The following is a 16394-nucleotide window of genomic DNA, read 5'->3' as shown; positions in this document are numbered from 1 at the left end:
CATATTCTTAAAATGCACGATGTAATTAGAAGTTGCAATCACAAAGGGGAAATAAGGAAAGCTGGGTTTTTACTAGGATAAAAATAACAGCATGTCGACACAGGCAATGTCATTCAAGAAATTTACCTTTCCTGGGCAGCACTGAAAGATTCCAGCTTGAACTATGCAACTCCAGCAACTACCAAAGCACTATCATGTAAAGAGGAAAAAGTCCAGCATGTATGATTTGATCTATTACATTCTGCTCTCAAACTTCCCTAGAGAATTCTCTCTGTTCAACATACTTAAGAAAGATTGAATTGAATTTAACCCATTCATGGAGCAAAAGCAAACCTAAGGACCAAAGTTAAAATGCAAAGTGGTCTTCACCTTCCTATGTATTTGAACCTTCTGCCTCTACACAAACATCTTTCCTATGACTGTAAGTAAACAACTATTTCAGAAAGGGTTTTAAATAATATTATTACATTAAATTCTAGACACTTGCTGATCACAAATTTATGATTGTATGGTTGTTTTCTGACACTGGGTTGCGTTCAGAGACAGATCTCTGGAGACAAAAAACACATTATGGACAACTACACTTTATTTAGTGCTGGAATAGCAATGTGGAAACAAGTCTAAGATCTTGACTATCAAGCTCTCAGCTGATGAAGCAATAATAGCCCTGTACTAGATATTAAAAGTAAATGTGTCTTGTGATGAACAGATTTGGCTGAGTACTTCTCTGGAGAGTAACTTATCTTTTTGGGATCAGCAAAATGATTTAAAAAATTGATTTTTTCAGAGTTTCTAATTTTCTCTGCCTTTTTTCATGAGACTTTATTAAAAATATGCACCCTTATGCCTCCTGCAGTATTCACACAGCCTCAGCACCTTTGAAAACCTGGCCGACAACATGGACAACTCTGGATATGACAGCATAGTCACAATGATGCATTTTCAGCTTCAGTAGCAATTCAGTTGAACACGACTTAAAACACATTGCATAGAAAAGGGTTTAAAGACAAAAGAAAAATACAAAATAGAAAAAGCACTTCACAGGTAGCACCAGGTTCAGTTCAACAACCAACATGAAATAGTCCAGAGGTCATCACTGTTTTACTTCCCAAAAATGCTTATATCTGGGATTCATTTAAACTGGAATAGGAAACTTTCAAAAAGGGAATTTAGGGACCACCTCAGACTCACACTCACTTTCCAACAGAACCAGATGCTGTATGCACAGGAATGAAGAATCTATACCTGAAATAACCTTTCCCATCATCTTCTTTGATTTCCAGTGACACGGAGAAGGTGAAAATATCACTGTCTGGAGTCTGTGGGGTGGCAATGGCCGAGAGCGGAGTTTGTTTGGCAGAACGACGGAAGGCAGTGGCAAAGCTGTACAGTATTCGGCTCACCTGCATTTAGATGGCACCGAAGAAAGATCAGGAAGCTACAGACATACAGAATGCAGCAGTTGAAACCTACCTGAATTTTCACTAAAGAATAGAATGAGAAGTAATTGTATGAAAATAGTTCTGTTTTAGCATCTAATTAACGGGGTTTCTACACTTCTTAAAAGGATAAACTATTAAATGTGCATTCTTATTGCGTATCTGAGGTTTCTATAATTATCTTAACTTGGGGTAGAAAAAAGCCAAAAGTGATGAATTACATTACTTCTAAAATGCCTGCAATACTTCAGTTTCATTTCAGTAATAACGTTTACATGTACATAATTACCATTTGACAAAAAGATTCAACTTACAGCCTCTTGGATTTCACATCGGAAGACATGAATCCTGAAGAGTTCTGCATTGTAGTGGCTTTCAGTGAAAGCAAAGCAATCGCTTTCAGGGGTTCCATCATGCCCTCGTACACAGAAAAGGATTTTATAGATTGGATAATTTGCTATTTCTGTGTTTGTCTGAGGATCTAAAAGTCTGTTAAAAGACAGAGAGGAAAAAAAAAAACAAAGCTTGCACCTTTAGAAGAATCATTTCAGCCGGATATTAACTTGCAAGCTTTAAAATTTCGTAGCTACTGGAGAAAGTACATAACAAAGAAACTAGCTCTTGACTGTCACTTACTGCAAAGCTTGACCAGAATAATTATATTTAAATTGAACAGCATAAGAAAGTACAGTGCAACAGACATTTCCACCAATAATTTCCCCATAGTTTTCAGGGCTTAGCCTTCAACAACCTACACTAATATGCAACAGTGGATAGCCTCATCCCTGTCAAGCCTCATGTATCAGCCATTTTCCAGCCCTACAAACTAAATGCTTTCCAGGCTATTTCCAAAGTGTTCATCAATAACCACTCCCACCATGGCTCTGGGGACACCTGGGACCATCATATTTCATACTGACCCTTGGACATAAAATGTCTTTGATAAACAAACTCAAAGCATCACTTTTCTCAGATCTCTTTAAAACCCACTTTTTCCACTAAATGAAATCCCAAGTTGCTCATGTTTCCTCCCAGGTAAAATGGTAGCTTGTTTCCGTTGCTAAAAGGAAATAAGATTAAATGTACACAGTCACAGAGTACACCTGAGTGATCTTCACTGAGATACCTCACTGTTCCTTCAGAGACATTAGGCACTGACAGAGTCACATCTAAAGAAATCTGGCACTGGCTTCGTAAGATGGACATCATTCTGAGGGCTTCCACTTCACTCCGGGGAGCGTTCACAGAGGCACAGCCTAAGTAGGTGAGCTTGCTAAACACCACGCTGTCCTCATCCGTCATAGGTGTAAAAGGGCTCAAATCCTCACAGTCTAGGGTGAGACACAAATTTGAAGGTAAGAAGCAAGACAAGCCATACGTAAGTAACTCATCACTAACTAAACGACAAAAGCGACCAAGAAACATATTACAGAAAGCCAGGTCAGTCCAAAATACTATAGGAAAGTGAGCTACTGATGGCAGAGAGCAACTCACCTATCCCAACTCTACAACCAGCTCACTCAGAGGGCTTCTTTTAAATATGAGTGCACCGATTTTCATTACAGCAACAAGATGCATAGACGAGCTAAATGGACTAATATTTTATACAGCCAGGCAAGTAAGCATAATATTTCTGTACACATCTCAAGGCTAGTATAACGAGTGTTTTCAGAAGAGAGGACAGTTCAGCATATGTTAACTCTTGCATCACATAACCTGGCATTTACTGCACTAGGTGATTATAATGGGACAAATGGGGTGGACAGACCTGTACCTAAATTCTCCTTCCTTTTCCCACAAAAAGCTAGCTCGTAAGATACCACCAAGCATTCCCCATTTTTTTTTCTAACCTCCCTGGGATGGTTTCACTGGCAAACTCATTTCTGGTTTCTGGAGTCCTGCCATCGACACTGGGTTAATGGTAGAGGATGCTGAAGCTTCAAGGACAACAGGTTCTTCCCCATCTCCATCAGTTCTAACTTCTCCATGGTCGCGGTCACTTGACTGATCTTCCATGGGTGGGTCCATCAGCACGTCTTCAAGCTCCCTCTGCAGCTGCTGTTCGCTTCCATTCCCCACAATCTAAGAGCCACAAACAGAGTTGGGACACAAAAAAAGATTGTTCAAATGAAAAACAAAAAAATCCCTCAGGCACAGGGTCATTCATATGGCTTTTTCTGCCAACCAAAGCAGCAGTTAACAAATTTAACCTAGTTACAACCGTTGCACAAAGTGCAACGTGCAAATGCTCACCAGTACAGATTATATCCTCCCTGCTTTAACAAATCAACAAGCTCAAAGCAGGAATTTTCTAGCACTGGAAAAAGTGAGGAGATTACTTTCAAACTAGTCTTTAATCACCAACTACAAAGACTAGCGTATGACAGAAGAAACTTACAGATGTCCACAGTACAGTGGTCTATAATGATTCTCAGAATAGTACCAGAAAGGGCCAAATATAATTAAATATGGTACACGGTTCATGGGTAAGACAGCAAGGTTTCACAGGAAGAGAGGAATCTGGAACAGGATTATGCCATCATGCTAAGGAGAAGAGGTAGTGTTGTTTTATTTCCTAACATTCATCTACAGCCTGACTTTGCACTCATTGAAGTCAACATGAAAGCATGAAGCAACCTAAATGGTGCAAAATTAGGTTCTAAGCTAGAAAGAGAATGAAGACATTAATTTCAGGAAACTCTTAGATACTGTATCTAAGGAAACTCTTTGTCCATTCCTCCGCAATTAATAGGGAAGTGACTGATGGTTTACATAGTTTAGAAATTAAGCACGAAAATGGGAGTTTACATATAAAAAATAAAAAAGTATTTTACCAGATGGCAGACTTGATTCCAACACTTCAACTGCTGCTAGTTATTGTTGTTGGCACCAAAACTCAACCCTATGAGCAGATATACATTTCCATATCTGTACGCCTCTGTAAGCTTAGTGAATTAAGACACTACACACAAGCTAATAAAATCCAAATTGTGCAACTACCCCAAGTTCTTAAAAAGAGTGTAAATGAAATCTTAGAGAAAATGTTCTTTTTTTTTTAATCTGTAAAATAAGATCGTAAAGAAAGGAAGTGGTTAAAAACAGGAGGAAGAATACAGAGCAGACAGAAATCTGCTCATAACACAATCTCAGTATTGAAGCAAATTCCATCTGCCTCAAAACTAGCATCTCATAGTAGAAAATTAAATTATCTTGAAAGTACCTGAAGCAATGGCCAAGGTTCTCACATTTTAACAGTAAATAAATCAACCTGAAGTCCCGTTAAGAATGCTGAAATAACATTGGAACAGATAATAGAACACATTCATGCATATGGATGAGCCTTGCAATGAATTAAATATACTATGAGCAAAACATCAGATGTCATTTAAATATTTGTACTGTCTTCTCTTTCACACTCAGACCCACAATCTCCAAATAATTATCTGCATCTGCAGCCTCTATATACATTGCTTTAAAGATGTAAACTGCATATTAGTTTTCTGGTGAAAAATAACTATTTAATATACAAGAATATTAACAAAGAACAGAAACTTCTGACCTGGAATTACTCTAGAATAGAGCAGAACACAATTACTTAAAGAGAAGAAAAGTCCCAAATCCCTGTTCTTCAGAAGAAAGTCTGCAAAAAATGAAATTCTAAGGTAATGAAAAAAACAGCAAGCACACAAGATCCTAGAAGCAGGAGCGACATAAAAAAAAGTAATAACCTAATGACTGTTTTACTACAGAATCTAAACAACAACAAAAAAAAAATCTGTGAGATGTTTATGCTCTTGAAACTCATGCTCAAACAGAAAGTAATTTTTTAGTATGGATTAAAATACATTCATGTGCTATCCGGAATCATCTGCCAGGAGCAGGACAGAGTAACTGCCTTACTCAGCTGTACATGCACAGAAGTATCAGTAACCTGTAACTAGTTACAGGAATCCACAGATTTGCATTTTCCTCCCAATAATTTTAGTATTCATTTGCATGATTCATCATGGAAGCAATGAAAAACCTTGCACAAGCATGTGGTCATCAAAGGCATAATACTTTTAAGTATCAAGTTTATTATTCAGGTCTTTGCAGGCATTCGTCAGAAAGATGATGACGATGGAAGATACACCATGTTACTTGACTGTACACAGTTTATATGTTTTGCAACAAAATATAATGACTCAATTACAATGTCCTGCCACCCCCATTAAAGCCTATATATTAAAAAACCTAAAGTAACTTCTAGTTTACAGGACCTGTTTTCTATGAAACTGTTTTCTATGAAGTTAAAATTCATTCTGGAAAAAACCTGCATCTCATATGCTTTTGCTCACAGTGATTAAACAGACTTCAGTTTGGGTTTGGGAAAGGAAGATGAGGAATTTACATCCAGTGAGAACTAAATGCTTAATGGTATTAACATAAAATGCACATGAAAAATGTGCAAGCCAAAAAAGTCTGAACAATGATCTACTGTATTTGGTAAAATAATCAGTATCAATAAATTGTATCTAGATACTGCCCTACAAAACATGATCTTGAAAATAAAAGTTCCTAAAAATAGCAGTGACAGGTAAAACACGAGTCCAAGTTCTTTACGGTGTGACAGGAAATAGGCACGTAAAAAGAAAAAAATCTGTCTCAAATATTCTAAAACCTCATCATCAAAATCTTAATTAAAAAAGTAATTTAAAAGAATCCCTCCAAGAAAGCCTCCTTCTCAGCCCAGACTACCCTCAAAAAAGAATTCTAAAAGACACAGTAAATATACTTTTGGACTGGAGGAGCTCTGCTGTTCTCAAAGCCCTAACAGTCAAGTGCAACAAGCCAGCTGCCTGAGAAACGATGCCTAAAATACAAACTAAGACTAACTTCATGTCAACCAGTCTCTTATGCAACCGTATAAATTCACCACATTGTGGGAACAGTGCACATTAAGACGTAAACATGCTTGAAACTTTGCTGCAACCCAAAAAAACAGTAAGAGGCAGCATGACAGAGTGCAGCAGAAGTAAGGGCAGAAGGGAAGAATAAACAAGGTGTACCTAACAAATGCTTCATGTACGTTTGCCTCACATAGAGGAAAGAAACCATTTACCTAATCATTGTTTTCTCCATTTCTCACAAAACTGAAAACTAATTTTACTTAACCGTTAAATAGGATGTAGCAAATTTCCTTTAAGCAACACGGGGGATTTATTAGAACTGTAGTTTATTGCCTTCTCCCGACGCATATGCTGCTGACCTCTCCTGTGAGAGGTCTCGTTGTACCGTGTAGCTCAACTCCTGTTCTGCAGTGTGCTCCAGAAGCAAGGCTTTCGTAAATCCAGTTCAGTCCCACTGGCAGTGGGCAAAAGCAGACACAGAAACAATACTGGAAAGCAGAGACAGCTAGCAAATTATATTTCTGAACAATCACTGACAACCCCTTTTTAAATTGAACCAAGTATTTCAGCATAGACAAAAAGCAAAAACACATTTATGAATTATGACTAACTGAAGAAAAATATTTCTTCTGAATACAATCAGGAACCATATTTCCCTGTTTGGACTTGAGAAAGAACAAAAATAAAAGCGTGCATTAATTCAGTCCACAGCACTATTATTTAAAACTAAAGCATATCAACAAATTTGAAATGAGAGCCTTAGGTTTGATGTACAAATTTCACAACCTATCACACCCAGCAAACACAAGCCTAAACTTCCAGCACCATCCTCAGACTGCGCTTAGCAAATGCAAGATTCTCAAACTGTTTTTCTAAAGAAACAGAACACCAGAAAAATACACCTACTCAAATATGAACCTGAACTTATTTTCTGTTTTTCTTAGTGGGCACATCAAAGCAAATGGGTTTTGACATACACAAACAAATTAACTCAGTTATAAGTACCAAAGCAATTGCTTCTCCCTGAAAAAAACTCATCTCTCTTGTTCCTATGAAATACATAACCTCAGTTCTCATGTTGTACTGTTAATATTAATTTTCCATATACTACTTAAACACTTTTAGACATTACGGTGACAATACTTTTAACATACCTCTGACAACTTTCACACCTCCACTTACCCATGCACAAAATAAACAGTTTAATAACAGTAAAACTGGCTACTGAATGACTACTTGCAAGCTGAAAAAAAAAAAGATACGAAGAACAAAGCCATATTCTAGGGTAGTATATCTCTTTTCTTTGTAGAACAATACCAAAAGACAATTTCTGCCCCTAAGAATAGCTAAAAAGTCTTCCCATTTCCTCTGTTAAAAGTTTTCACCTCCTTAAGCAGAAGAAAGGAGGTTAACAGGAAGATCCCTGTATGGGAGAATTTAGACTGCGCACTGACTGCTTATCTAAGGTATAATGTTTCCATTAATCATTCAGATTGCAGCCAGTAATCAAACAGCACATACTCTCAAACCCTGGAATACTGAAAGGCTCAAGGTGAATCACTATGTTCAAGGATTGTGCTCAGTCTTGCCACCAAATTCACAAAGAAGCTTATCTTTAAGACCTGCGAAGCTCTGTGACATTCAGTGCCAAATCAGGGAACAGCATAACTTTATTTTACAATTGTCGATGACCAGGAGGCTAACGTTCTTCTTTCCTCATCAAGAGAAACAGCATACCCGTAGCCAGCATTTTATACACCACTTTGGAAGTAAACACACAAGGAAAATTTGAAATAAATTTCAGGAGTTGAAATTATTAAGCGTATTCTTCTCTGAAATATTTGCAAGCTCTATGAAGATGACTTTATATACAAGTCTCTTCAATTTCTTTGACTGTACTAAACAAGATGTAGCGTGTCATACAAACACTGCAGGACCGCCACAACAAGGCAATCATTAGACCAGCAATACAAATAGCTCCCACATGGAGCGAGAAGTGTTGCAGACTTCGGCATTTCGTGTTTCCAAACTTTCCTTGGGAATAACAGGATGGAACGGAAAATCTGGTTGACCGTGTGTGTCTCCTGGGGTCTCAAATGATGCATCACAACTTTGGGAGCTAATCACATACACCGCCACATAGTAATAGAATCATAGAATAGACTCATAGAAGCATTCTCAAGGTAAGCACCACTATGGAGACTACTCTGAATTCTTAAGTATTTATAGCTGCTGCTATTTGCAGCATCTAGAAAGACAAGCATGAGGTTACAGTCTTTCAGAGTGTTTTATAGAAGACCAGGCTGATTGTTCAAGAAAATTTCAAATTTTTTTAGACTATCCTATGATAGTGAAGTGTCAATCTTCTGCAGTAGCAATAAAATATAAGTGAACATTTTTGCCAGATTAAGCAAAAGTAAGATCTGGAGACTCTTAACTAACAGAATTAGCTTGAAGTCCTATGTAAAAGAAAATAGCCACTATAATGGCATGTCTTGTTCAGGACTCAAAGCAATGCAAGAAAAACAAAGCAGTTGGCAGGTAAAAGCAAGATGCGCAAAAGCATCAAGAAATGTTCAATAAAGTCTCTGTAACAACTGCTAGTACAGAAAAGAGAAACACCCAGTCCAACAGGCAGAACACGTGATTTCTCATCATCTTCAAAAACACTATTTTGAAGACATAGATGTGACTGTAGACTTCAGTCTCATGAGATGGTGGCATATCTCCTTCTATCTCCCACAAAGAACACGCTAACCACTCTAGGAACGATCCGGTTCTCAACACATTAAAATGACAGAATTTGGAGTGACGACCTTGCTTGTGTCACTTTGCTTAAAGAAATACAAATTGGGATGAAAGATTTTCTTTAAGTAGCCCCCCCCAAAAAAAAAAAGAAAAAAAAAGAAAAAAAAAGAGAGTGACAAGGGTCTCTTTTCAGAACAGCGCTTTTAAAAGTGAGAAGACGTCAATGCCCTTCCAATTCACACAAGCCTACCACATAGGCTTGTATTCTCAGATTCATGCCAAGTTGTTAGTTATAACTACACTTCTACATTTCTTAAAGAGAACATTTCACATTGGGGAAAACTTTAATATACGTTTGAATTAAGAGATATGGTCAAATCAAGTGTATGTTAATATTGCTTTCTATCTGAAAGCTGTGATAAAATCACAGTTCCAAGTTCTTGACAGCCAGTCTGTTTCATCCTAAGCACTTCATGAAGGATTCTGCAAAGTGGGGAAAAAAACCCACAGGTAGTGATGGAGAGAGCTCTTACTCAAAACCTAATTATCACCTCTGACATCAGCAAAAGTAATGCAAAAATCACTGGCAAAATCGATTCTTGAATAAGTTCTCCCTTCTGTCAAGTTTTCCACAATAAAGAAGTCCCTCTTTAAGCTCTCTATGGTTAGTTTGATTTAGAAGAATAGGGAACAAACTCAGGTTATTGATTCTTACCTTCAGTCCTGTTTTTTCATCATCACTACCATTATTTGTAGATGGTGTTTCATCCCCTTGCCTGGAAACCAAGACAAAATCTTCACTGTTAAGAGTGGATACCGAGTCTGAAGAGACACTGATTTTTCCAACAGAAGCCTTGTCATCCATGACTTAAAAAGGAAGTTCGATTCATGAATGAGATTAAATATGTTATAAACTCCTGAAAAACAAAAATCATAAAAATACTTATATAAAATTTCATGCTAAAATGCTCGAACGTTTCTTTTCAGAAACCTGCTGACTAGTTATAAAAAGTAACACATCTGACAGCATAACCAAGTTACAACTCTCTGTCAGTGTACACTCATGGTCCTGCTTTGATTTTGCTAACCAGCACGTTACTATTAGAGCACTGGTTTCCATAACTCACAGAAGGGAAGTTAATAAATCTTTTTGCAGTATTTCATGATTATGTCAAGCACCATTTTCTACACATAGCACAAAACAGGCCCTTGGAACATACACTATGCCAGCTGACAAAGGACTCATATTAAGGCCAGAACTATAAAGTCCATTTACTTTCTTCAGATAATCTGTCTGCCTTCACCTATGTTCATGCAAAAATTACTTTTGTAGCTGTCAGAGCTCACTGCATGCTGCAGTCACATTCTTTTCCCCCAAAACAAGAGTTAGATCTAACTCTTGATATTTTGTGGTAAGGATGCTCCAAAACCTTGGGACATACAGCATTTTGTCAATCTATGCTGAATCTTCTGTACTGTAAGGAACAATAAAAGAAAAGACTTCCAAGAAGCAGGAAGAACAGCGTAGGCTGGATCAGTACTGAGAATCAGAGCCAACAGAGGATTTTAAAAAGCTGGAACTGGCACTGAGAGATGTTTGAAGAAAGGAACAAAAGGTGAAGTTCAGCCACACACCTTGAACTCTACGGCACAGATTCTCAGAATCCGTGGCTCAAAACAGACTGCCATGACAAAAATGGCTGATTAAATTTCCCAGAAACCCAAATATACCCTTATCATAATGGCTCAGGTCTTTACATACTCCCAAGCATGACCAAACCCAAGTGCTTTTTCAGCCTCAAGTTATGCCTTCCATTCGGTGGAGCACTGTCCCAACCTGGCTTCCAACAGTACAGCCAAATGGAGAAACCTGGCATATCCACAAGCACGGCTCATCGCATTCTTCTCTGAACGAAGAACAATGCACTGAAAATAGCAAAGTCTGCTTTTATTTCTATCAATACCTTTCTCTCCACAGCCACCAAAATATGACTCGAAAACCTGCCAGGAGGACAACAAATTTTTTTCTCCTCTGGGTTATTTTTAACCTGATTACTTTCCCAACCGACTCGCTTCATGGCCCTGAAACGTGTTTCACTGGACAACTGAAGCAGCGTGCAAGAGGAAGAACAGATGTGGGTCGTTCATGAATAACAATACGCCTATGATTATTGGGTTTCATTTTCAAAAGCATGTAAGATATTTAGAAATCCTTTTCAAAAAACATTTTAACATCCACTGACTTTCAGTAAGAATTACTGGTTGAGAAATTTAGATACTTTGAAAAGTTTTACCCACTGTATGTGTCTATCTGGTATTACTTGCAGGTACCTTAAAGGTCGGGCAGAGTTCTCATTTTTAAAGATGCTTTTGCTTAAAGAATTCATATTAAAACATTTCTACAGAAGTTCCTTATTGCACCATCTACATAATACATAGATCATCTGAAAATAACTAAATCAAATATATTGAAACACAGAATAAAAATAAGCTTCAAACACTTAATATCCCTTTGGCTTTACTGTTTTCATTCAAACAGTGCAAATTCATCTGCCACACTAAGTATGAGTAGAAGAGTGGGCTTTGATCACAAGCAGCTGTAAAGATCATCTAGGCAAGGATCAATTTAACAATTTATTTTGGTATAGTGCGTCTGCCTTGAAGTGTTAATTTTACCTATTTCCAAAGTCTTTCAATCTGACATCTTTCACCAACGTTAACTTCAATTAAAGAAAAAGCATGCTGTGCTTTTGCACACTCTTCTTCAGTAGCACAGTATAAACAGACACCACACTTGATCCTGGAGCACAGCTGGCTTAGCCTAACCCCTAGAGCAGTTTCACAATACAGAATTGCAACAGCAGAAGGTCCTGATTAACCCAACTTTGCCAACCTTACATTGAGCAAAAGTCTTACTGAAATTACACAAGATAAGAGAGCACAGGAAAGGGGAAAATGTAGTACACTACTGTAAGAAGCTTTTGTTTATTAGCGATGTATCAGCAAGCAAGGCTCAATTACCCAACTGCGCTGGAATCAACCACAGAGGTTCAAAAGGTGCAAAAGCACAGTCTTAAAATACTAAAAATGCTAAAATATTGCCTGAAGTTAACCAAAATTTCCATATTGCCATACTTTGCTTTGCATGCATTTTATTTCCTCTGTTCCTTGCTATCACTTTGTTCCATGCAGATTACCGCATGGATCACTTTACCTGAATCAGAAAACTCACAATGGCAGAATCAACAACAGAAAGCCTATGAGCTCATTAAAATATGGGCCAGCCTAGAAGGGCACACATCAAAGACCAGCAGAGCAATTAAGTGTGGCAGGCTTATGACTCCTCTGGAATCAAAAAGTAAGAACAAACAACAGCGGTGACAGTGCAGTAATAGTAACACCTGCATCTTGTCTAAGAACTGAAGCTTTCTGTTCTCACAGTTTAGAGAGGTAGGAGAAAAGACCCCAGCCAACTGCTCAAGTTTCAATGTTTCTCAGAAGAAGCCAACGTCTCATCCCTTACAGGGAAAGAGACTTTTGTTTGTTTCAACATAAATATGAGCTTTTGAATTCAGCGTAGTTTAGTTCCTGACACAAAACTACACCACAATAATGTAGTATTTGCCTGAAGGTGTCTTTAAACCTCTACAGGAGACGGAGTGTCTAGGTAAAACGCATACTAAGAGGCAAATTTTTAACAACTTATTTCTTTGCTCACCTGTGTAATTAAATGGGTATCCTGGCCTCTCCTCACACAAAAGACCATTGGAAAAAGCTGCAAAATGAGAAAGGCAACACGGCTGGCTCTTGGGTCACTGCTTTCAATTCACCTTCACTCTATGCTTGCTGTTGTTATACAAAGCTACAATGCGAGTCCAAGACTCAAACTATCTTTTAAAAAATGTTCTTGTTTATATTTAAAGCAACCAAACAACAGTAGCAACCTACCCTACTCTCTCTCTCTTCAAGATAACATGCAAAGGTACAGCAAAGACACCATTCACCATGCTAAAATCTCAAACAAATGGAAAACAAACCTATCAAAGTTCAAGATTAGTTACACAGATTTATAAAATATTTACCCTTTACTTTCCTATCCTCTCCCAAGTATTTGGCACCTGACCTGCAACTTGTGATCAAAATTTTCCTTGTAAGTACTGCCAGAATTAATTTGAAAGAGCTTAAAGCAAACAGTACATAAAAAAAGAAAACCAGAAACCCTTCCATTTTACATTACTGTAAGAGACTGAAGCTTGAATGCCACCTTGAGACATGTGCAACAAGTGAAGCAAGGCACTTGCAACTATGGCTGGTCTCCCTTTCCAAGGGGCGCCCGTTTTCCAGTATTCAGAACAGCCACAGCCACGCAAAAAGCCAGAGGGTGAGCAGAAAAATCAAGGTTTCAGCTGTGAACTTCTTGGACTGTTTAAAACAGCAGTTACCTTTAAGTCAACAGCAGATGTAGCACCCTTAGCACTGAATTTAGAGGGGAATACAACATAAAATATACTTAAGTTTTGGGTTTTAAGGGCAGAAAAGAGAATAAGCATGAGAACAGGTATGCAAATTAGAGAAGAAAAGAGATTTTTTTTCCCCATTCATATCTTTCTCAGCTTTTGTACTTCAGCTGCAGTTCCTATAGCGATTCCACAAAGCTACAGTGTATCTGATGAAGAATGCACCAGATATAGAAGAACAATACAGCAATATTAACTAAATTACTGGAGAATATTATAATTCAAGAAGCTACCTTGAACAGCAAAGTCAGAAAGCTTGGGATGCAAAATAAACCTATATCATCTATCCCCTAAAATATAAAACCACTAAGTATAATGTTAAAAAACATGGAAAACAAGGAGGTAGCACACAGCCAAGACTCTTAGTGTGGGTGAAAATCAGAATTTGTAGCAGAGTTCAGAAGCTGTTTTATGACAAATAAGCCAGCATTCTTTAGGATTCTTAGCTCTTTACAGTCTTTGAAATCTGTGATTTTTTTACTTTCACAATTCGCATAGTGTACACCTATTGTTTTACAAATATACAGCGAGTCCTGAAAAAAGCCTTGAAAATAATGTCGTCATTACATGTGGTCGTGCCAGGTGTTTCAGTCCAAGCAGCATAAGAAATGTAAGAGCAAAAGTGATGTCACACTGACAGACACGTGGGAAAGGAGCTGTGGTTTGACTTTTTTTGAGCACATACACACCGCCTGTATTTTATTGCAGCTTTGGGAAAAAAAACATATGAGAAAGATCAATCACCAGCAACCTTTTTCGTCTCACATATCACATGATTAGACTGCATAATCATATGTTTGATCTTTACCCACCTACCCTGAGCGAAACAGATTCACAAAAGCAACAAGAAGTATTTTGCACTCGAAATGAAGCAAGAAAGCCAGTGGAATACTGCATGTGGAAATAAAGATTTAGGATGACTAAAGAGAGTAATTAATAAAAAATAGCAACTACAATACTAACTTTTCTGTTCATTTTAAAACACAGTGACAGCCACAGTTGTTCCCACTAAACTTGAGAGCCAGAAAAAATAGTATTTATTTGGAGATAAGGCTGCCTCAAATTTCATCCCCCCTCCTCTTCTCAAGAGCGGAGAAGCACAGATCTCAGGAAGCTGAGTGAATCATTGGCCACTGTATGCAAAACCAGGAATCAAACAAAACACAAGAGTTAAGCTAATGTGATCTTTGTTAAAAATCCTTAACAGATTCATAGTTATTGCCAACATAACTTTGCTTTTAACCTTAATTTGAACTATCTGCGTAGAGGACAAAACTCTGATTTTAGGCTCTTGTAATAAGCAAATTCTTCAACCCCAGAAACATGTGGCAGGTCCTGGGAAACCATGGTTTATAAAAGAAATGCTGACACTGCCTTAGCTAGCCCATCACAAGAATGCCGCTGGAATGAATTAACTACGAACAGTTGGTTCATCCACACTGCGCAGCTGATGCTCCATCAGCATCAGGCACATCTATGCACTGTCTGCACAGGGGAGCCGGGACATGCAGGACACCACACAGGCGGGAGGCTGGCATAAAGGCAGTGCAGCCAGAGGCTAAACAAACTCTGAAGAGGATAGTCCAGCTCTATATACTTCTGGAGTTCCTCTCTCGTTAGAATTCAAACAGAAACAGAGAGTTATGCTTACCACACAAACAGCACTTTAAAAATACGCTGTGGAAGAACTGAAAAAAGGAGAGTTACATTCGGTGCGTGCTACTAAAAGCTGCCTGCACTTGGATTTGGAAAAGGAAACCCCTATGCCAAGCTCCATTTATTAATTTGTTTACTGTGTACACAAAACTAAGTTTGCTCAGGTCCTTGACCTTTTAATGTTAAGTAGAGGCCTTTAAAAAGAATATAGTATTTCTGTAATTTAATCAGCAATGGGGAAGTCCATGCAGTTACACATTTTCTAATAAAGTAGCCAAAACCCTCAGAAATCCCATCACGCTGTGCTTTAACAAAACCTGTAAATAGAATAAAATTGGGAATATAAAGCAAGCTGTATCTGTATAACAATACAGGTAAGCTGCACTTGATCTCCAACTTGTACTTAAGAAATAAACATGATCTTTTCCCTCTCTCCAAACCCCTCCTGAGTATTTTTTCTCCTTCTCTTCCTCTCCCCCGAAATGCCTTGAACCGGTAAAACTACACAGACGAAAAGAAAACCACAAAGTCTACTTCTACCAGTTCGATTTTCACTCAATTTTTTCTGATGCGTGTTTTTAAACCAACTTAGCAGAGTCTGTTTATACTTAATTTTCATCCCTAACTGACACAATCAGCCCTTAAAAATTATCTTCTGGGGACGTTTTAAGAGAAACAAACATGTCGTTGCCAACAGGATGGAAAAAAAAACCGAGAGAAACACCGAGATCACGGTACATAAACCAAATAAAGATGTTTGGACGCGATGAAGTGCCACATTTTAGGATCCACCTGGAACCAACAGCCGACACAGCCAGGCCGTGGCGGGGGCAAGCGGCCGCCTGGCCGGTAAATAGGCGCCAGTCCCAAAGGAGCGCAGCGCAGCCCGGGACAGGACGGTCCCGCCGCGGGAGCCGAACCCCGCGCCTGCGGTAGGCGCTCAGCGGGGCCCCGGGAACGCTGATAGGTTTCGCGGCTGGAAAAGCTTGAGAAGCGAGGCGGGTCCCCCCTGTATCCCCACCCGGAACCGGGGGGGCTCCCAAGGACGGGCCCAGCCCAGCGACCCCCGCCTGCCCCGGGACTCGGCCCGGAGACCCGACAGCGCCCGGCCCTGAGCCAGCCGGGGCGGCCTCACGGCCCCGCTC

At 38.7% G+C, this 16394-nt stretch overlaps 1 protein-coding gene across 5 annotated transcripts in view; it reads right to left on the bottom strand.

The window, feature by feature from the left end:
* Positions 1-16394, bottom strand: part of RABGAP1 (RAB GTPase activating protein 1) — a 75288-nt gene that overhangs the window by 58484 nt on the left and 410 nt on the right. For 3 of the 5 annotated variants that reach the window (XM_075170835.1, XM_075170838.1, XM_075170837.1), the window contains exons 2-6: positions 9792-9993; positions 3290-3521; positions 2566-2770; positions 1754-1928; positions 1246-1403 (exon numbers count right to left, since the gene is read on the bottom strand). In XM_075170835.1, coding sequence (XP_075026936.1) covers positions 1246-1403; positions 1754-1928; positions 2566-2770; positions 3290-3521; positions 9792-9941 — 920 coding nt within the window. In that variant the 5' untranslated portion in view covers positions 9942-9993. Of the gene's footprint in view, positions 1-1245; positions 1404-1753; positions 1929-2565; positions 2771-3289; positions 3522-4659; positions 4743-9791; positions 9994-16394 lie in introns of those variants that run through there. The other 2 variants (XM_075170839.1, XM_075170840.1) reach the window with 2 other exon arrangements.

The sequence above is a fragment of the Calonectris borealis genome, chromosome 21 (genome assembly GCF_964195595.1).
Source record: "Calonectris borealis chromosome 21, bCalBor7.hap1.2, whole genome shotgun sequence".
NCBI lineage: Eukaryota > Metazoa > Chordata > Aves > Procellariiformes > Procellariidae > Calonectris > Calonectris borealis.
The sequence above is the reverse complement of the archived record's forward strand: the minus strand, read 5'-3'. Positions and strand labels throughout refer to the sequence as shown.